This window comes from Engystomops pustulosus, chromosome 2 (assembly GCF_040894005.1).
Source record: "Engystomops pustulosus chromosome 2, aEngPut4.maternal, whole genome shotgun sequence".
In the NCBI taxonomy this organism is placed as follows: Eukaryota; Metazoa; Chordata; class Amphibia; order Anura; family Leptodactylidae; genus Engystomops; species Engystomops pustulosus.
This window is the reverse complement of record NC_092412.1, coordinates 112,101,557-112,124,554: the sequence shown is the minus strand read 5'-3', so window position 1 is coordinate 112,124,554 and position 22,998 is coordinate 112,101,557. Positions and strand designations below refer to the sequence as shown.

Below are 22,998 nucleotides of genomic sequence, written 5' to 3'. Positions count from 1 at the left end.
AGCTTGTCCTGGAGTGCTTCAGGTATCACCCTTGAAGGTAGAATGATACCTCTTTCCTCTCTCTGTCTAACTCACTGCTTGGTCTGACTGGCTAGTCTTTCTGACTGAATCCTGTCAGACTCACTTCTCTGACTGAACTGACTGTTGGAAATCTCCAACCTTCACTTTTTCTCAGCTCTTGGTCATGTGGTGGTTACTCCTCCAATTGCATCCCAGCTTACAATACATTAGGATAATACATGTGATTGGATGACACATTTTACATCACATAAAGCAATTAACTCCTGCCTTACCAGGCAGGATCTACCACTGCAGAGTTCATCTGTGTTATCTAGTGTTATGTAGTGACATGCTGTGAGGCTAATCAGACCCTACACAGGCTGCAAGCTACATGGTGGGACGTATTTGCAAACACAGCTCTGCCTTGCATCGGCGAGGGTGTTGCACATGGATCCAGCAAAATGACTCTGCCTCTGGTGCGGCATTGTCTTATGGCAGCTTAAACTTTTCTCACTGCTCCAGACCTGAGACTATGCAGGGAGGAGGGGTAGGCATACTACTCACTCCATGTTTCACCTTCCAGGTCATTCCTCCTTAACCCTCTCTTACTTTCCCATCTTTTGAGGTCCACACCATCAGACTTTTCTGCCCATTCTCACTTCATGTGGCTGTAATATACCGTCCTCCTGGCTCACCCTATCAGTTCCTTGACCACTTTTCTTCTTAGCTCCCTTACTTTCTACCCTGTGACATTCCAAGCAGCATCATTGGAGACTTTAACATCCTTATTAACACTCCCATTTACCTTCCTGCCTCTCCGCTCTTAGCACTAACTACTTCTCTATGTCTTTCAAAACTCTCCGATTCACTCACTCATATTGAGGGAAACATCTTAGACTTGGTCTTCTCCTGACTTTCTTCAATATCTAATTTTACCTATTCTTCCTTTCCAGTTTCAGACCATAACCTTCTTTATTTTGCTTTCAATAATCCTTCACCTTCTCAGAATGCTTCCACCCATCATTCATACCGGAACCCATGTGCCATTCATACTCACCAACTCACAGAAATTTTACAATCTTCACTGGCCCTACTCTTTCCCCTGTCCAAACCTATCTACCAACCATAGTGGCACAATTCACCAGGGGCGTCGCTAGGTCAGCAAAGACATGAACTGAACGAGTGGATTTTATTTTGAAGGGGAAACCTGCTCCTCAAATGTCATTCACCCATTCAGTTCATGTCTTTCACCTGTTCAATTGACAAAACTGCACCTAAAACCACCTCAAAGCTGATTGCGATGCAGTTTTAACTGCAACGTGTGAACGCACCCTCAGGGTGGTGGCAGACAAAGCCGCACCCACCTGGGCGGGCCGCGGCCCGATCGCATCGGCGTTTCTACGGCTCGTTCCCGATTGCAGGCGTTGCAAACACAAACGCAGACAAAACAGCACGTGTGACTTAGGGCGAAGACACACGTGGCGTTTTTAGGCCGTTTTTGGTCCGTTTCTAGGTAGTGGGTTTTCAGATTGTAAAAAACGCAAGCTTTTTTGACAGGTTTGACCAGTTATCTTAATTCAAACTGGTCAAAAACGCATGTGTTTTCAAAAAACACATGCGTTTTTTCCAATCTGAAAACGCTCTACTAAAAACGGCCTAAAAACGCCACGTGTGTCTTCACCCTTACAGTATTTTGGGAGAGCAGGATAACACTGTCAGGGTGCTTTCACACGTTGCAGGTACAACTGCATCACAATCAGTTTTGAGGTGGTTTTAGGTGGAGTTTTGTTAATTTAACAAGTGAAAGACATGAAAGACATGAACTGGTGAATTTAAGTTTGAAGGGGAAACCTGTTCTACAAATGTCTTTTTGTTAAAATAAGAAAACTGCACCTTAAACCACCTCAAAACTGATTGCGATGCATTTGAAACTGCAGCATGTGAACGCAACTTCAGAGAACCAAAATTTCGGGACAATGAAGGACATAAGATGTCTGTGGGGTAAACTCCACAAAAAGGAGACGTGGTGATGCCGGATCTAAGGGTGGTTGGCGTTTTGAACCCGTTTTTAGAAAACACATCAATTTTTGCTAGTTTTTAATTAAGATAATTGGGAAAACCGGACAAAAACGGATGCGTTTTTTTTAACGGACTGAAAACGCATGACTAAAAACGGACTAACAGCAGGTTCAAAACGTCATGTGTGCCACCACCCTAATAGTGAAGTGTACATGTCACCTGTAGTCACTGGATGTAAGTCAGAATTTCTCTGGTGTTTCTGTAGCTGTATACACCCTCAGTAAAGTTGTTATTGGCAGAACCAAATGTGAGGGGTTATGTACAGGAGGGCGCATTACTGAAAGTCTGATACAAATGCATTGGGGCCCGTGCCCCGGATCTTTTTCCACCCTAGCAATGCCCCTGCCATTCACTATCCTTATTTTTCAACACAGACGCAGGCACACAGACAAAACTCCTTCGGCAGTGCTCCAGGATTGCTGAAAGTCTGTGGAGAAAATCGACTAACCCGTTATCTCTCAGCTAACTCCCTCCTTGTCTCCCTACAATCTGGTTTTTGTAGTATAAACTATAATGAAACTGCTTTTAAAGGAAACCTACCACTTGAAGTGGCAGGTATAAGGGGGAACTACCGAGCACCAGCTCAGGGTCAGCTGGTGCCGGAGCTTAGTTTTGTTAGTGTTTTAAACCGCAGTATCGCGGTTTAAAACACTTTTTAAACTTTATGGCCGAAGCTGCTTCGGCGCAGGGAGGTACGCGCTCGTCGCACCATGCACGCGACCGTGCGCACGGCTCTCCTTCACTTCCTATGTAGCCGCGTGCACGGTCGCGCGCATGGTGCGCCGAGCGCGTACCTCCCTGCGGCGAAGCAGCTTCGGCCATAAAGTTTAAAAAAGTGTTTTAAACCACGATACTGCGGTTTAAAACACTAACAAAACTAAGCTCCGGCACCAGCTCACCCTGAGCTGGTGCTCGGTAGTTCCCCCTTATACCTGCCACTTCAAGTGGTAGGTTTCCTTTAATGAAGTTTCCAATGATCTCCTCACTGCTAAATCCAAAGATGACTATTCTCTCCACATTCTTTTGTAGATCACCAACTACTCCTCAGGATGCTTCCCTCCATTGGCATAAAGGACACTGTACTCTCGTGGTTTTCTTCCTATCTCTCTGACTTCACTTTTATATTCAACTCTGTTTATTTAGTTGTAGAGTCTATGGACCAGAAGCAGGTGAATCCGGCAACCAGGCAGAAAACATTGCAAAACGTATGAATAAAACTTGAATTTATTTCATCCTTTTAAAATGGTACCTTTTTTAATCCATTTTTTAACCTGCTTCTGCTCCACACCTGCACTGATTCAGCTCAGTTTGTCCGTGAACCGGCTTCCAACATATGGCTACAAGGAATGGGTGAGCTGAAAAAAGTCTTTCTTTCTTTTTTGTAGAGTGTATGCATACATTTCAAAAAATAAAAACAATTTGTCAGCAGTGACAGTATGTCACGGCCATACCTGCGATCCTCGGTTCGCATCGCAGGTACACCCAGGCCCTCCTACGTGTCACGGTGTCCCCCCGGCCCCGACTCACCTCTCCAGGCTCCTGGCTCTGCTCGGGTCCCATCTTGTAGGCCGCACGCCTCCTTCCTTCCAGGACGTGCGCTGCCGCTGCTAGGGCACGCGCACCGACTTCTCAGGACTTAACGGGCCAGCGTACTCCTGACTGGAATTCGCTAATCCGGCCTCACCCTTATAATCTGGCACCTCCCTTCACTCCCCGCCTCCGTGTCTCCAGCGTTCCCAGGAGTCTCCGTGTTCCTGTGTGTCTCCAGCGTTCCCAGACGCCTCCAGTCCGTGCCAGCGTTACCAGTGTTCCTCCGTGTTCCTTCCGTCATCCCAGGCTTGGACTATTTCCTGCAAATCCTTTACCTTGGCTGCCACCATGGGCCTCATACCACCTCCCGCGGTGGTCCAGACGGTCCACTGATCCACAGACTACTCCCTCCGGACTCTTCCCATAGAGAATTTCCTCCCTGTTACTCCCAAGTACCTTCAGTTGTCTGTGTGACCGTGATACAGTATACATCATAATGTCACCAGTCCCTGGTGTAGTCCTGGACTCGGGGGCCACCATCTTGGCTGGTGTCAGTGCCTGCTTCAGAGGCTGTGAAGCAAGTAGGGCTGCCAGCAGGCTTGTGTGTCTGCTGGTCTTGAGGTGCGCCAGCACTCAACGAGGCCATCTTGGTTCCTGGGGTATCTGGCACCATCGGCTGCCTCAGAAGCTGCGGAGCAGCAGCGCCGCCGTTAGTCTCATGGTACTGCGAGTCTTGAAGCTCTCCGGAGCTCAGAGTCATCTTGGATCCCTGAGTGTCTGCAGACTGTGGCGGGGGCGCCAAATCAATGAGGTCCGCGCCCGCCTGCTTCGGCCCTGTTAACAGCCCGGCCGTTCATAAAAGTGGCGATGTGCTGCGTTGAGGAGCTAGTGTGGAGTGTAGCAGTGGCCCAAGCTCCTTTCTTCTTCCTTAAACCCATGCAGGTGTGGTTTTTCAGTGAGATGAGACTGCTTTTGGGCCGATTCTCCGGGTCCAGCGCAGGAGCTCACAAGGAAAGCAGCCTCACGCTTCCATGGCTAAACCATACCCCTCCTCTGTCTGCACTTTTAGTGTCTCCTTTTCCAGATCTTTCTCATCTCATCTTCCTCAGGGCTCAGTCCTAGGTCCTTGGACAAACCATCAGATTCTTTCCAGTATCATCTCTATGCTGATGACAATCTGCAAGTAACATCACCCCTACCTTAATGCAAAACACCAGTGACTGTCTCTCTGCCGTCTCTAACATCATGTCCTCTCTTTTCTTGAAACTTAATCTTTCTAAGACTGAACTTCTTGTCTTTCCATCATCTACTAACCGACCCAACCATGATTTCTCCATTTCGGTTTGTGGGATCTCTATAGCACCAAGGCAGCAGGCCGGCAGTTTTGGGATTGTACTGGACTCTGACCTCTCCTTTGCAGTACATATTCAATCTCTTGATCGCTCTTGCCACATGCATCTCCAGAATCTGCCCTTTTCTTACACTGGAAACCTCTAAAATGCTAATAGTTACTCTGATTAACTCTCAACTAGACTACTGTAACTCTCTACTAAACTCTTTCTACAATCTACTTTTAATGCAGCAGCCAGGCTTGTCTTTCAGACCAGACGCTACACGGATGCCTCCGGTTTTAGCCAATCACTGCATAAGTTGCCCATCTCCTTCCAAATTCAGTTTAAAATAATAACCCTCATCCACAAAGCTCTGCATGATGCTGCATCTCTCTCTGCTCTCATCTCAGTCTATCCCTCAACCCGTGCTCTTCCATCTGCCAGCGATATTAGATTAATCTCTACGACTTCAAACCTCTTACGCAGATCCCCAGGACTTCTACTGAGCTGCACCAATTCTCTGGGATGCCCTTCTCCAGACTATCAGACTAATAGCCAACCTCCAAAGTTTCAAACATGCTCTTAAAACACATCTTTTTAAGCAGTTTTATCACACTTGCTAACTGCATGAAATGTCAACTCTTTCCTCACTAATCCATTATATGTCCTCCTCCCATCGGTTATCTGGCAAACAACAGATATATACCAAGCTCCTGGCTTCTCTGCAGTTATTTTCACCATGGAAATGTATATAAGATGTTGGCTGATGATTGGTTCAAGCAGCAGAATTTTTATTATATTATCTTATACGGTTCCCTTATAAAGACCATTTTACCTAATCACCCATTCATCCTCATAGACTGTAAGCTCTTGCAAGCAGGGCCCTCACTCCTATTGTTCCATATGACTGTTTGTACTCTGTACTGTAATATATTATTTTTATATGTCCCCTATGATTTGTAAAGCACTGCAGAATTTGTTGGCACTATATAAAGATTATAATTATTAGAGGACCTGCAGGAAACCCACGTAAATACAGAGAGAACATACAAACTGTTTGCAGATGTTGACTTGGATGGGACTTGAACCCTTCTGAACCATAATTCGACTGATCTGTTGGGGGAGGGAGCACAAAGGTGGGAGCTGATGAATGAGCAGCACAGATAATTCACACGTTGGTTTTTGAAAAGCATCCAAACCGAAGCTCAACCTCTGTGACTTAACAGAGGACTCTGTCAGGAAGCTAGGTAAGTTAAAACACACAATTATATTGTAATGCAAATGCATAGAGAAGGCAGAAAGGCAGATTTGCAATGGAGCTGTAATGGGCTTCTACAACCTGTATTTAGTGGAATTGAGGTCCCTGGTGACAGGTTCCCTTTAACAATAGATATGATAAAAAGGCAAAACTTCTAAGACACATCTGACAGCAGAAACAAAGAAATCCAGGGCTGTTTAGCCAAATCAAAAACACATGTGCCCTTTTAAAAATATAGTTACTAAAAAATGCTGATAATTTCAATATGACACTACCATTACATTGGGGTTTCCAGATAATGATCACTTGCGTCACTTTCCTGTGCTATTACCTGTTATTATAATATGCACAATTTGAATATATATTTAGAATGGATGACTTGATTCATTCTGGATTGTGACACCGGAGAAACACTTACGCCTTATGTGACCTGTATGATGGAAGAGGTATACAGGAACATCATGCTATTGTCTTTAGTTTGAAAATGGGGGGTGGTGGAGATAAAGTACAAAGTAGTGGTGTAGGAACACTGCTGTGGCTGAGGTTACAAAATAACATTGATCGCATTTATTTTTCTAGTTGAAACTAAAAGTATCCAATTGGCCATCATTATGGTGAACATCATATTAGTGAGCAACCACGTTCATAAAATTTTAAATGAAAACATGTGGTTGGGACATTGGCCTATTTCCCAAATGCAACTTGCTAAAATATGCTAATGGACCTCACAGGGCTCTGGAGGGGTTATAAGAACCCCTCAGTGCTGCAGATTCACAGGCTGTTATAATGATCACCCTCCCCCTGCTTTCTATCTCTATAATCTAGCAACAGCAGCAGGAAGTTTGGGAGATTTGATATGCTCATTGTAACAGCCTGTGAAGCTACAGAACAGAGGGGCTCTAGTTACACCCACCAGAGCCCTTCAGGCTCAATAGCATAATTTTAAATGTTGAGTTTAGAAGGAAGGAGGCCATGGATAACAAATATAAGAAGAGTACTACATCACAGTGCCTGGATCTATGAGTAAGTAGTGTCCCCGGTTTATCATTGTGGATTTTGTCAAGTTCTGCCCCTGTTCACACAACCTCAGGTTCTCTAATTAATAATGAAATCCACAACTTGAGCTAAAAGAAATCAAACTAAGACAAAAGTATGGTATAATATCTCAATCTCTGCGGAACACTGATGCTATGCAAAGCTAGGCAGATGTGAGATGCTTTATTTGCATCACAAAGGATTATACAGAACTTTCAGTGGGGCAGGACCTGGGCTTGTTTAGTTACAGATAAGAAGTAATGTCCATAGTTCATTGGTTAGTAAATTATCACATGGGCATCACAGAAACAAAAGACGTCTCTTTCCCTGGAGTGGGTAGTATCGTTAATCAGCCCAGGGAGCCTTACATTCTTTAGCTGCACAGCAGTCTGTTATCACACTGTTATCAATCTTCATCCACAGTTGAGCGTCCTCTTAGTTTCAGCATTTAGTAAGCATATAAAAATAAAAGCATTTTCATGAAAAATGATTGTGCATTAAAAGATAAATTTAATCTGTAAACTATGGAAATCACTATGGAATCTATTTTAAAGCCACAGCACAATCCTTGTAGTTAAAAGTTTTAAGCAGTCACTAGATCTTCTTAGGAAATCCAGCTACGTCATAAGGACATGAGTCCTCGATGTGTCACCAAAATTTACGCAACTCTTTAGCCTTTCTATGCTTAAAAATGTTATCTCATGTGAACTTTATCTGAAAAAATAAATGAGGTAAAGGATGACAAGACAATGGTCAGATTACAAAAATAACCTTTAATTATTTGCTTTTTTATCAGATGCTTTATTCACTGTTGGAAATGAAAAACAGATTTACACACTAAAAAAATACACACTATATGTGATAAAATAAGGATATAAATAATACATGCTTTCTATGCCCACTCGTCAGCAATTTCTTACAAAATATTCCTTTCTTCTTTAAAATATTATCCTGATAGCCTTGCATCTCATAGTATACTAGGAAGTTCATTTAGGTTCTGTTCACACTCACGACTTTAAAGACTCAACCAGAGTGTGACCGGCTACATTCGCTGCCATTCTTTCTGTCAAGTGATGGAAACCCTTGCTGGTGGCTTGGAGCAGGGTCTAATATTAACCAGCAATCTATGTTCTTCTATGACTGCATGGTGAGGCTGAGCATTCAGTTATAGAGAATTGCATAGTGTGGACCAGCTATTTCCTAGTATGTCATTGCCAACCAACATGCTCATACCTCCTATAGACATTTACATCAGTGCAAGATTGACAATAACATGGAAAAGCCCTAAGATGAGCTGCATGAATAATATAAAAATAGCGTAATAAAACATACACTTACATTGTGACAAGCTCCACTGATCAAAGCAGCGCATGCAAGGACAGAAGCAATGAGGACATCTCTGAAGGTCATCTCATGTGTAAAAAATAGTTCCTTTAGCCATCACAAAAAGAGAGGACCTTTCACCAGCCCAAACCTATTAACTTTAACATACCCGAATGTAGGGACTTGCTCACTGATTCAGGGGCACTTTTTAATTGTATTCCACGCCCCCACTGTTACCGAGATATGAGCACCGTTCTCTGACTATTCAATGTAGCGGATCGTCAGAGCAGGGGTGGGGGCGTGTGTATATGCTAATCTTCTCTGACACTGTCCAATCAGGTCTTCCTTAGGCACTGAACTTGCAGAGTGGTCTTGCTGTTCTACAACTAGATGTCTGTAATTTGGGTGTTCTTAAGTAGAGGACCACCTGTATTTCAGAACACTCTATAGAGAACTTACCTGGACCAATAATGCATCATGACAGATATCATGTATTCCATCCATGAATTCAACGAAGGGTACATTATGTATTTTTATCCAGGCTTTAAGTTATGTATGTGGAGATATCGCTTGCAGATATGAGGAGTTCAGTGCCTTGGAAAATCAATGGGACACGTTAAAGAAGCTCATGCAGATACTGACTGCTCCTCTCCATCTGCTTTTTTATTATTCTTGGCCCTTTGTATGAGCAGACCAGAAAGCCAGTCTGTACCAGCAGATGGGAATTTATGCCATGTAAAGGTAAAGTATCCCCTGCCTGGCGACATCTTCCCCCATTGTGATGAGCTGCATGCCCTGGCAGCCATATTTTCATGGTCTCTGTTAGGAAAGATTGGTCTCCTGTAACGCATGCCGAGGTCCAGATTTCCAGTTTTTGTTCAGCAAAACAGTTTGTGCCACTTCTCATATTCACAGTATTTTACTTAATGAATATTATACCCACAGACATGACAGAAGTGCACACAACAACATGCTGAAAAGTGATATGATGTAGAAAAGATGAAGACTATGGGATATGTGCTGCCTGTTAACTCTTACAAGGATTTTGAATGGAAAGCAATGTATGCATTGGACTTTGGAGCAAGTCAACTTGCTGTGACCCTTTTTACTCTTAGACCTTTCCAACCTGACCTGTTTGATGATCTTCATTGTCGGAATATTCCAGCTATATTTCGGCTTCCATATTCTAATCAATACACAGATGAAGCAGGAGGACATGTTCTTTACTGCTGCAATTCTCCTTCTGCAGCCTCAGTACCAGTGTCCTGTGATCCGAGTAAGCTCTGGCCAGAGGACTGGCAGATGTCTTCATGTTCAGATTCTTCCTTTTTCGCTTCCTCATAATCATGACTGCAGCTACTGGAGAGGAAATCAGAGTTTACTGAGCTGTTGGTAATTTCAGGTCTACTTTCCTCAGTCACATCACTAACACTTGTGCTGTCCTCCGCCTGCTCCAGTTGCTCCACCTTATTTAGATACTGCTGCAGGAGACTGTTGTCGTGGTCTGTGCTGGAGTCGTCTTTGCTACTTTCACTTTCACCTTGGGCTTCTGTCCCCTGATCCTCTATGAAATCGGGTAATAATTGTTGGTAATGTCTTACTGTTTCCAAGGACTGCTCAGAAGATGCACTGCCCTCGGTGGAGCTCTTTTCAGAAGCACTGGTTTCCTGATGAGAAGTCTTAATGGAGTGGAAACCAGAGTCTGGGATGTCAGGGGTGGCTTTCCTGTCCATTATGTCACCTTTGTCTGAAGACGGCTGCTGTGCCGATGTCTCAGATGGACAGACATCAGACCTTGGACAGTTATCCTTCTGGACACTTACTTTACTTTGCCATTCCTGAATAGACCGAACCTGAGTGGACACAAAATGAAAATAAAACTTGTTGTATTGTTCCTTTACTCATCAATAGACAATATCCTCTGAAAATGTAAACCACTGTATAACACTGTGTAATTATCCCAATTATGTCATAGATACTATTCCCCTTGAGCGATCACATTAAGGCCCCTTTCACAAGACCCTATATGGCATCTGTATGCTTGCTGCATGTAGCATATGGCCGCCACAGGATTGCATTGTACAAAGCTCGGTGAGCACACACATGTCACTGTGCCATGCCAGTGCCAAAAAAAGATAGAGCGTGCTCTAGCATATGTATGGTCCAGCAGCACACCTCTCTATGGAGAGGGAAGGGTTGAGGAGCACTCACCCCTCCACATCTCTAGCCGTACATATCCTAAGCCAAGGTCCCGCTGTAGCATCTGTTCGTGTGAAAGCAGCCTAAATGTTGGACGCACCATACTCAGGAGAACAGCAGTGCTATACAGGCGCCCACGCTTTTGCTCTCCCTCCATTACCTGCCGGCCTTAGTATATGAGAAAGGCTGCTACGTCAGACGAAAACATTCATATGTGAAACTGGACGTAGGATTAATTAAAATTCTTAAATCGCATATTGGTGCGCTTGGTGTACATTTACACATTATTTGGGATTGGATCCCTAATCCTGAAAACACCCAAACCATAATTTCTGATGTGCACCAATACACATTGAGGAATGTTAACATGTATGTGGTAAGGAGTGGAGGCATTAAAGGGGTATTCTCGTCTGAGCATTCACATTCAGTTTCATTAATCTGCCATATATAAACATATCTTCAATTGGATGTTATAAAAAAAAAAATGTTCCTGTTTGAAGATAATTTATCATAAATGTAGTTATATGGCCCCTTAGAAACAAGACTGTGTACTTGGATACGGCCACCTCTCCTGGAGGGATTGCACAAGGAAACAAAAGGTTTCTCAATATTAAATGTCTAAAGAGTTACTGATTGTCCCACAGCCGTCCTGTAGTAATGATCGCTGAATCCATGTGGTCAGGCAGGGCTCAATAGCGGATGTCTGGCCACTGCTGCCAAAATGTGAGGTGGTCGTATCCGAGGAAGCTATCTCGTTTCTAAGGGACAATATGACTACATTTATGAGAAATTATCTTCACACAGGAACATCCAATTGAAGAAATGTTTACATACTGCAAATGAATTTAATTAAATGTGAATGCCCAGATGGGAACACCCCTTTAATTGTGAGCTATAAGCAAGGAAACTTCTAATCAATAAGATCCTGTGTGTGAACAGTCCCAGCATCAATAAACCCCATCAAATGTATCATCATGTGGAAGTTGAAAGAAATAATACACTAGATTTGCATCAAATGAAAATTTATCGATAACATTTTTACTTCTACAAAGCCAAGATTATCACACAGGATGGAGGGGGGCACAGTAGTTGGGAATAAAGTTCCCTTGGCCACTGCAATAGGTCATGTGTGGTCTTTTTTTAAATGGTCACTGACAAAATTGCCATAGACTTATATAAATCACAAACTAGAGGATGGGGCCAGCACAACCCAAATACAAATGTCTGGGTAAGTGCATGTCAATTTTGCTAGACCAACACAGAGAAAAATTACAAGGACATGCCAAAAACCATAAATATTTTATTAATACATGATTTCACAACAAGAGCAAAGTACCACTACAGGAGACCCGAATGACAGTGTTAGCCAACCTGAACCCACCAGCTCCCCCTCCAGGCAAGGAGCCTATATGACAGTATTTATATGTAACATTAACCTACAAGACAAGGTCCAATGAGCTCATAGTAAACTACCGGGGGCTGGCTGTATACTACTGGGGGCTGGCTGGCCGTATACTACAGGGGGCAGGCTGGCCGTATACTACAGGGGGCAGGCTGGCCGTATACTACAGGGGGCAGGCTGGCCGTATACTACAGGGGACAGGCTGGCCGTATACTACAGGGGGCAGGCTGGCTGTAAACTACAGGGGGAAGGCTGGGCTGGCCGTATACTACAGGGGACAGGCTGGCCGTATACTACAGGGGGCAGGCTGGCCGTATACTACAGGGGGCAGGCTGGCCGTATACTACAGGGGGCAGGCTGGCCGTATACTACAGGGGACAGGCTGGCCGTATACTACAGGGGGCAGGCTGGCTGTAAACTACAGGGGGAAGGCTGGGCTGGCCGTATACTACAGGGGACAGGCTGGCCGTATACTACAGGGGGCAGGCTGGCCGTATACTACAGGGGGCAGGCTGGCCGTATACTACAGGGGGCAGGCTGGCCGTATACTACAGGGGGCAGGCTGGCCGTATACTACAGGGGGCAGGCTGGCCGTATACTACAGGGGGCAGGCTGGCCGTATACTACAGGGGGGTGGCTATATAATACTGGGTGCCTGCTGGCTATATACTGGAGGGGCTGTGACCAATGCATTTCCCACCATCGGCTAATACTTGATTCAATAGGTTTTCCCAGTTTTTGGTGGTAAAATTAGGGGCCTCGGCTATTACTTGGGTTGGCTTATACTCCAGCATATACGGTAACTTCAATTTGGATCTACGATTCCAAATTAAATAGTTTTTTGCTTTATGTCACCAATAACCTGCAATGTGCATATTGTTACTCATGTTGCAAGGTATGGAAAAGGGTTGACTACAGGGTAGCTGCTTCTACTACTACTTAACAACAGTGATGTGAAGTGTGGTACGAAAAGTGTCTAAGAATTTGGGTGTTTAATCATTTAAAATTCCCCCATTGTTGTTAACAAACCTACCTGATCCCATAAGTATCGAATTGCTTCCTCTTGTACAAGCCTCTGCACCCGCTCTTCATCTCTTTCTTTCTTCAGCCTAAAGTCCAAATAAAAGGAATTATTATGCAGTGTTGTTCCACGTCATTTCTTTTTTTTATAACTGTAAATTTTTATTAGAGTGTTTTTCAGAAATAATGGAATACAGTACAGTAGGCAGCGTATACAATATATACCAAACAGTACACCGGATCAAACAATTGGTTCCAATTGTGCCCCATAATACCTAGCTCCATAACAAAAACATCCGTCTCTAAAGACACCACATTATTGATGGTGCAAAATAACATTATACATTCAAATCACAGAAGTCAGGACATGTCTACATGATTTCTAATAGTGTGTGACAGGGTTATCAAATGACAACACTTACTTGTCTACTATGACCCCCTTCTGCTTCCGATCTCTGTAGTGTTTGTATTTTGTACTTTCATTTGTTCTTGTATTATGTGAACCTCTGATTTACAACATCATGGAATTAATGCTGCTATACAGGCGGTCCCCGACTTAAAGAGAACCCGTCATCTATAAACTAAAGTGAGCAGCCCCTAGTGCTAAAACAGACTCAGCAGTGTTACAGTGATAGTGTTATCGGACACCTCTGATAACGCTAGTAGACACTGCTGCGCTGTACACTAGAAATTCATTCATGATTTATTCATGAGGGGGCGGGTTTAGGGGCGGTGACTACGCGGAAGTCACCGCTGGCCTATGGAGAGGGAGGGGCGGTCCGGGGAAGAAGCAGCGCCTCGGACCACCCCTTATGAATATGCCGGAGCGCTTCGGTGTTTCTAGTGTACATTGCGGCCGTGTCTGCCCATCGTATGAGTAGCAAGTATCCAAATTCTTGCACACCCTATTTACATCAGGACACCTTCACCTGTTACAAATGCTAAGGCTCCATTCACACGTTGTGTTAAATTTAAGGTTAAATTTCCACCATGTTTATGTAAGCATAGTGTAAAGATATTGTAAATAGCAGGTGAACATGAGCCCCCCTTCAGTTTACTAAACAGGAGATTGACTTCCCATCCTGCAACAAGTGCAAATCGAAAAACCCAGTCCCTTAGGCTGGTGCCACACGTACTGCTTTGTCTGCATTTGCAAACGCAGACAAAGCTGCACCCACAGGGGCGGGCTGCGGCCTGATCGCATCGGCGTTTCTATGCAATCGGGAACGAGCCGCAGGCGTTTCCATAGAAACGCCGATACGATCAGGCCGCTCCGGTATGTGCAGCTTTGTCTGCGTTTGCAAATGCAGACAAAGCGGCACGTGTGACATCACCCTTAGGAATAAGACGCTCAAGGCAGCTGGACCTCCATTGATCAGTATTAGTAAGTCAGTATCCCAGCAAAATTACCATCAGTAACTAACTTGGCAACATTCTTTTGCTATTACTTGTTACCTTTACATCGCTGGCAATTGACACATATTACACGCTGCCAGCTAAAACCATAGATAACCAGGGATAAATATAGATGGAAACCATTACTGTAAACAATGAGACATGACAGGACAGTATTATGTGTTCCAAAACATGACTGACAATGACATAAAGAACGCAGAAATGGAGGAAATATTCTTACAGTGTGTAAACAGGCTTTCTATATATAGCGCCAAGACTAAAAATAGAAAGCAGGTACTCAGCGTGAGAGAAGGCACAATCAGAAAAGTCATTATATAAATGAAGTCATGCGCGATTACAAGGGCAATGGGGCATGAACAGGCAATGCTGTACAGGACTACAGGGCAGCCATCTTGCCTGTATTCTACAGAAGCCACACAGGCCATAGAAGCATGTGGAAACCGGCTGGGTACAGATGCATTGTTACACTCAAACACTGCATGTGAATTCAGCCTTAATGAAAAAGTCAAGTATCAATTAAATAGCATTCTGGCAAATTGCTAGGATCCTATCATGTCTAACCCAAGGACAAGAGAGGATGGTATACATCACAGTAATATTAACAGCACCTACGACAAGTGGGGAAAACTTTTAAAATTTTAACCTTAAAAACATTTTTCTTTCTTGTTACTTTAGTTTGATTACAAAGCAATGTGGAGCTGTATACAGGCAGTCCCCGGGTTACGTACAAGAAAAGTTCTTTAGGTCTGTTAAGTTGCAAGTCGGAACTGTATATTTTATAATAGTAGCTGCAGACAAAATATTTATTTTTTCCAAGTGACAATCGGATTTTGTGCTGTAAGGGGTAGAGGGATTATCAATAAAACGTAATTACAGACACCTTTTAGCCGAGCATTGTAGCCTGGGACTAATGTAATGCATCCATAGAGCTCCACCAAAGATCACAGTGGGGAGAGAGGTCTGTAAGTTGAGTGTGCTTAAGTCGGGGACTGCCTGTATACAGGTACGGCAAAAGTCACACCACTGGTAGTAGTGCCCATTGCTCTATTCCGTTATGGAAGAAAATAATGGACACCTAAGAAGTTGAACAGAAGTTCTTCCATCTACCATCCGTTCCCAATTACATGGCTGTACGCAAGTCTCTATGCTGCTTATTATAACGGAAAAAAGAGCGTCAGTCTGCATTATAAAGTCTGTTGTAAAGAGCAGAACTTGGCGTCAGTTGAAGTGGTGTTCCGTCTGAGAAAGTCGCTCTGTGCACTTGTGGGATGTGTTGGACCAAACCTAGAATCAATGAACTGAACTTGACATGTCCATTCTGCTCATTGATTCACGGCTAAGTCTGGGAAATCCTACAAGTGCATAGATCATGTTTCTCATACTGGACTTGCTTGTGGACAATGAGCTTTAGACACATAACTGGCAAAGACACATCCAAAGGACATGCTGGTAGCAAACCATAGATACAGATACATGAGGTTCTACACCATGGACTCTGCTATAATAACATAAGAGACCTTGTTTGTCACTATAGATAAATCATTCTTAAAAGTGTCATGAAGAGACACAGATAATGCAGAAATAGTTAAACTACGGTAATCCTCATGCATGTACTATATATATCTCTGATCCCAAAAATAGAAACCCATAAACACGTCTAACAAGATTCTTCTTATAACAGCATTCTCCAGGGTAATACAGACATGATAAGTGCATCTCCACGGGGAACGGCCTGGTCCCATCTCACTAGTATGATGGGCGGTACTTTCCATTTGAAGCAATAGATTATAAGCAATTTTGAGCAGGACCCTCATTCCTGTTGTCCTTATATGTACCCAATACCGTGTAAAGCTCCACAGAATATGTTAGCGCTATATAAATCAAAAATGGATTATTATTTATTCTCAGAGGTACATGTGCAGCACAGCAATTATGGGCAAACAGGGTAACAGGGGTGACATCACTGCCTCTGACCATGTGACCAGCCTCATTTACATAATAAAGAAATGATGATTTTGCAATGATGAATGTATGAATTGACTAGATAAAGGCTGGGATGGATCCTTGTGAGCTGCTCCAACAGGTAGTAGTGACACAGACCTGATGGCAGGTGTCTTTTAAGGTTATGATAATGGTCAGGAAAGTAAAACAACTGTTTAGTAAAAATGTGCAAATGCAGCGCGGTCTAGTTGCTCTGCTGCTGCTCCATGTGCTATTGTTACCACCTGCCCTGCTGCTCCTGGACATGCCAAGAAGCCTCAGGGTGATGTTAAGATTTGTGTTTTGTAAACACAAGTGTTAACAGTAATTTAATTGATTGCATGCGTTTCTCTAGAAACATGTGAGCGCACCCTCAGCCTTGGTCTAAATGATAAATCCCTCCAATATTCATCAACTATCCACCAGGGAAACATTCTCTAAAACACAACTGTAAAGAGAAAGACGTGAGCGCCATCTACTGGTCACTGCCAGTGTATATTACCATGTAGAAAATGGGATATGGTTTCTTACCTATTTTCTATTACCATTTGCTTGGAATAGTAATTTTGAATGCAAAACACACAATCAGGTAATTAATGAAAATCTCCAAATTAAACTGTAGTGTATCAGGTAAGGTGTTATATGTAATATACTGCAGAACCTCACTCCCATATAACTCTGATCACAACCACATTGAGAAACCAACATCTTTTGGGCCTCCACTTGGGATAAATCAGTAGTATAAATCTTAAACCAATGATTTTTTTTCTCCACTTCCTTTGGCTCTTCCTCTTGCAAGACAAAAGCTAAGACAGGATGAGGTCATACTGACTGGGGTAGATGTATCCGAGCTTGTACCTCAGTTTTCTATCCTGTGCGCCAGGAATTGCAATTATTTACCCCCTTACATCAAGTGGGCGTGAAGGGTGTGTGCCTGCACACTAGGGGGCGCAGGCTATAGTGTAATGCTATGCCAGTCAAGACCTGGTCTAGAATTGCCCCACCGCATATATCATAAGGCCACAGCCTCTACATATATCTGGCATGGCGGGAGGGGTAGGGTTTAAATCATGTGTCTGTCTGCTAGACTGACCACTTCAGTTCCATTGTTCAATGTTTGGATGGCAGCGCAAGATTTATTTGCACAAAATGTAGAATTTTTTTTATTTTTTTATGCTGCTCACTCCAATGTAAGGAAAGTGAATTGGTTAGCATGCCTCGCTGTCTGTACACAACTTACCAAACGTGGCTTAAAGGGGTTTGTCCGTGAAAGAAAATTCTCAAATTTCAATCCCCTAGTGATGATTACACAATAAAGATAATTTTTAACCCTTTACTTCACAATTTTATTGCTGTTTTAGCTCTGGTCACTCAGTGATGGTCAATGTAAAATTCCAGGGTGTGGGCAAGAACTCTCTAAGCAGACACTTCATGATTCTTCTAGTTCTGTGTGCTGACAATGTGGTTAGATTATCTGATACTTAGAAAGAGATACGAGATAGATCAGAGATGAGGAGATCCATGAGATGCATATAACACATGACAATCTCAGCTCATACATATAGCTCTGCTGTGCCTCCCTTCCTGTGGATAAAGATCTGTTCTGCCTGTGGCTTTAATCTCCTCATGCGGCGGCAGGAAGTCAGTAAGGCAGATTTATCAAGCTGTCTGAAGGTCAGGATATTTCTAGATGCCCATGGCAACCAATCACAGCTCAGCTTTCATTCTACCAGTGCTCATGAACATTTTAAAGGGGAGCTGTGATTGGTGGCCATGGGCAACTAGAAATATCCTGACTTTCAGACAGCTTGATAAGTGTCTGTGTGTTTGTGAGCTGATCCTGGAATGCAGGGGTAGGAGTTAGTGGCAGAAATGAGCTCAGCTCAGTGCAGTGTCAGACAGGAGAGCTATACATCCTCCCAACCCTAAAGTCAGAAGATCCAGGGTCAGGTCCAGGGGCAACCAAAATTCTGTACACCAGGACAGATAGAGACAGGATTAAATTATATCTGTGAAATGCTGTATTTTTGTTAAAAGCATCAATTTAGAAAATGTCTTATTTATATATATTCATATTATATGAAAAATGAGAGGTAAGCATTCCAGAATACAATAGATAACTAGTCATAAAGACTGTAGAAAACCGCATCCTTAACAGTTTCAGTCCATTAATAAATAGCAACACATACCTGGAGACTTCTTGAGAGAGGAAGACAATGTGCTCCTGCATTCTGCTTAGTCTGATTTCATAATGTACCTCTTTAACTTTAGGGTTATGTCTTCTTGCATAGAAGCCTCTCCAACAAGACTGCAGTTTAGTTGCTGCTTTGTTCATAAAATTGAAGCGGTCTGTGTCTTTATCCGGTACCTGCACCACCTTGCCGTCTAGCATGTCACTATAAGAAGAGGAGGCATTGGATGGCTGAATGAACTCCATAACAGTGTCAGAAGAGGATGAATGATTATTGCTTTTTTGTTTCCCGCACTCTGTAGATCTTACAGGAATGATGCAGCTGCTCACTTTTGTGCCAACATTGTCTTCTTTTACTTTCTCCTGTTTTACGAAATTCTCAGAAATACTTTTGCCCATTTCTGCTACCGTGTTATCGCCACTTAAGTCCCCGGATATACCAGGTACTCTATGCTCTACAATGGGAGACACAGGGGATAGGCCAGGGGCAACGGGCATGAACATGGACTCTGAGGACAGAAGGCTACTATTCAGTTTGTCTTCATCAGTCTGTATGTCTTCAAGGTATAGGTTGTTATAATGTGATGGCCCAGACTGGGCAGGACTGGAGGAAAGGTTTCTTGATGTGTAGGAGATGTCTCCAGAATTACTTGCACTAAGCCATGTGTCCACCTTGACAATTGGTTCTAGAAAAATAAAATAAGATGTACATTTGTGTATGAAAGAAAGAAAAGTTTATACAGTATTCAGTCACATTAAAGGCATAAGGATAACATATCCATAAAGCATTTTTACGATGGAGGAGGGTGGAGTGGATAGTTCGGGATAGGAATCGAGGCAGCAGTGGGGAATCTCGTTAAGGGCTCATTCAGACGGCTGGGTGCTTGCCTGGACCAGATCATGGGTAAGCATATGGCTGGGAGGAAACGGGGTGAGCACTCTTCACCCCTCCCCCTCCATAAGCAGACAGGCGCCCGACAGAGTCATGGAGGAGTTAAACTGTATGCACGTCAAGCCGTGACCGGGGGCCATATACTTCTATTGTGGCCGTGGTCTCGCTGCAATTGGTGTGGCCAGATCATGGCCATCTGAATGAGCCCTTAGGTGTACTTCTGTAGCCACTTGTACTTCCTAGCCACTTCATGCTAAATAATCAAATTTTAGTACACCTTTCATAGTATCAAGAATATTGAAATTCCTGGTATCAAACCATTGAATAGAGGAATAGACAAATAAGGTTGTCAGTGGAGTTACCAGTGACTCTGTCATAGCCCTTTAAATGCCGTAGCTGCTACTGATCTGCAGCACTGAGGGAAGAATACAATGAAAGTATACCAACTTACCACTATTATTAGACCGCTGAAAAGTTCTGGTTGGGCTGTGCTGTTCAGCAGAACTATAGGATATTTTATTGGGGGTTGAGGAGAGATGGGTCTCACTACGGATCTGGTGCATTAATTGTCTCTGATGTAACCTAACCAAAGACATGAATATCAATAATACAGTTCAGAAAAACAAATACATAACAAATTTGGTAAGTGGTAATTCTGTTGGTTGCTTGTATGTGACATGATGACATGACATGATGAATACTGTAGGTCCCTGGAACTGAAGATTACACAATGACTGTAGATGGAGGCGCAGACACCAGAATACATGAGTGGAGCTGACTGGAATATTTTTTATTAAAACAGGAGTTAAATATATGATGTGTTGCGAGGTAGGGAACAGCTCTTCTTCAGAGCAATGAAATAGATTTAGGGGGCAGGATGCTTTCTTAGTAATGTTTTCATAACAATCTACTATTAATCTATGTTTATGCATATTAGATCCTTGAAATACAGGGAGTCTTCTAAATGCAGGCAGTCTCCAAGTAAGGTACAAGAAAGGTTCTGTAGGTTTGTTCTTTAAGAGAACCCGTCAGGCAAATTAACCCCCTAAACTAAATATATTTTCATAAACTGCCATTAGAGAGCATTCCCCCTATCCCTTCATTGTCCCTCTACATGCCTGTAAACCTAAGCAATGAGGTCCTAAAGCTGTATGCAAATGACCTACGAGATGTCCAATGCATCATTATCATATTTAAGCTGTCCACCTTATTCATGAGTGGGAGGCACAGCCACACCCCCAGTGCTTGACTGACAGCCTGTATAATGGTGTGAGGTATAATGGTGTAATGGCTCCTCCATGTGCTTCCTGGTTCTGCTGGACACGCCCCCTGCAGCCTGTGTGTGTATATAGGAGAGATACAACAGCTCCAGGCAGCCATGTTACAGCAGAACATGTCAGGTACATGTGTAGCTGATGTCTGTGTATTAGGAGGATGCAGCATGTCAGCAGACACACTAGCAATGCTTTACTATACATTACACACAGACATGAGCAGGGGGAGGAGTGGGGAGGGGGAACAGCGGTGACATCACTGCCTCTGACCATGTGACCAGCCTTATTAATGATTAATGTATGGATTGACTAGATAAAGGCTGGGATGGGATCCTTATGAGCTGTTCCAACAGGTAGAAGTGACAGGACTAGTGACAGAGACCTGATGATAGGTGTCCTTTAAGTTGAATTTGTATGTTAGTCGGAACAGGTATATTTTACAATTGTAGCTCCAGACAAAAAGTTTTTTGTCCCTGTGACAATTGGATTTTCAAAATTTTGTGCTGTCACGGGAACAAGAATTATTAAAAAGCTTTATTAAAGACACCTTACAGCTGATCATTACAGCCTGGGACTAAAGTAATCATCCAGAGGTAACAGTGGGCAGAGTGATCTGTCTGTAACTAGGGTTTTTCTGTAAGAGGGGTGTCCTTAAGTCGGGGCCTGTATTATAGTGATCTGCAGAAAGATATAGTGAAGGAGGAAATAGGACAGGAATATTCCAGCTATCTAATGTTAAAAGTCTTTACCTTTGTTTACTTAATATTTTCTCCAGCTTGGCGTCCTCTGCTGTCTGAAGACCATGTGCAGCCGTCAGAGGACAAACAGATGCTAAGTACTGCACAAGTGGAACATGCTGACCTGGGCGGTATGATCTTCCTTTGCCTTGGCTGTAAAGCCACTCTGCTTTCAAGCTATAATGAAAGCAAGAGAAGAGTTAATGCTTTTTTTTGCTTCCTATACAAAACAGAATGCATAAGAACCCATAATGAAGACTACTGCCTTCATTGGTCTAGTCTGTCTCCTCCGCAAACACAAAAACTTACTCGTATAATTATCATCATGCAAATTTATACCCTACCTTTCCTTTTGAGAAACTATATATCCATCTAAAACTTTCAGATTCAAGCACCAGCTGACAATATAAGGTCTGTAGTCAAAACCAGGAATAGATGGAGTGGCCATCACACAGGGATTATTCATGATGGACAGTTGTTCCAGATCAGCGAGCCCTGCAAGGAATGACACCTAGTATAGAGCAGAAAAGAGAAAGGTTAACCCCAGCATCTGCGACCTATATTGACCTTTAGGCACTGGCCAATCTACGCACAGGGCTGTATGGCTATATTTAATATATGAATAAGACTTTTCCTTTACAGCACAGCGATTTACAGTTACTGTCCTCAAGGTTAAAAAAAAAAGCAGTGCAAAGTTCAAGGAGTGTGCACTCCATTAATAAAGACACAACCATGGGGAAACTATTCTAACAATTTCCATTTAACAGGTACTTGTATTTTGTGCAACACAATAGTTATGTTACAGAAACTATTTTCCAGTAGAACCAGTTGTGTTCTGGATAGTAAAAGCAGATGGGATTGAAGGGGGTGGGCCAGGTGTTAACTGAAGGTGCACCCTCAGTTTCTCAGTGTGGGGGGGCATCCAGTTCCCTCACGATCATAAACAAGAAGCACTGAGCTAGAAGCAGCACCCAGAGTGAATGGCAGCCATGACTGTACAATACAAAAGGCAAAAAGTCAACTGCTTCTGACTCTATGCAAGTATAACCAAGTGATTGGGGCATCGTGCCATCATATTCTGCAGCACTTTACAGATCATGGGGTGCATAGTGTATATGCCGAGATACCCAATTTTAACACAAAAAAATGGGAAAACCTATTGACTCAATATAAGCCTAGGGTGGGAAATGCATTGGTCACAGCCCCCACTCAGTATAAAGCTGACCAGCCCATATCCCCCAGTATATAGCTAGCCAGTCCCCTTCCCCCAAGTATATAGCTAGCCAGTCCCCTTCCCCCAAGTATGTAGCTAGCCAATCCCCTTCCTCCGA

General features: G+C 43.3%; 1 protein-coding gene across 3 annotated transcripts in view; it reads right to left on the bottom strand.

The window, feature by feature from the left end:
• Positions 1-8,010: 8,010 nt before the first annotated feature.
• CEP97 (centrosomal protein 97) overlaps positions 8,011-22,998 on the bottom strand; it is a 29,510-nt gene continuing 14,522 nt past the window's right edge. For all 3 annotated transcript variants that reach the window (XM_072136060.1, XM_072136061.1, XM_072136059.1), the window contains exons 6-11: positions 22,012-22,178; positions 21,680-21,844; positions 20,108-20,238; positions 18,763-19,450; positions 13,191-13,266; positions 8,011-10,409 (exon numbers count right to left, since the gene is read on the bottom strand). In XM_072136060.1, coding sequence (XP_071992161.1) covers positions 9,780-10,409; positions 13,191-13,266; positions 18,763-19,450; positions 20,108-20,238; positions 21,680-21,844; positions 22,012-22,178 — 1,857 coding nt within the window. In that variant the 3' untranslated portion in view covers positions 8,011-9,779. The remainder of the gene's footprint in view (positions 10,410-13,190; positions 13,267-18,762; positions 19,451-20,107; positions 20,239-21,679; positions 21,845-22,011; positions 22,179-22,998) is intronic.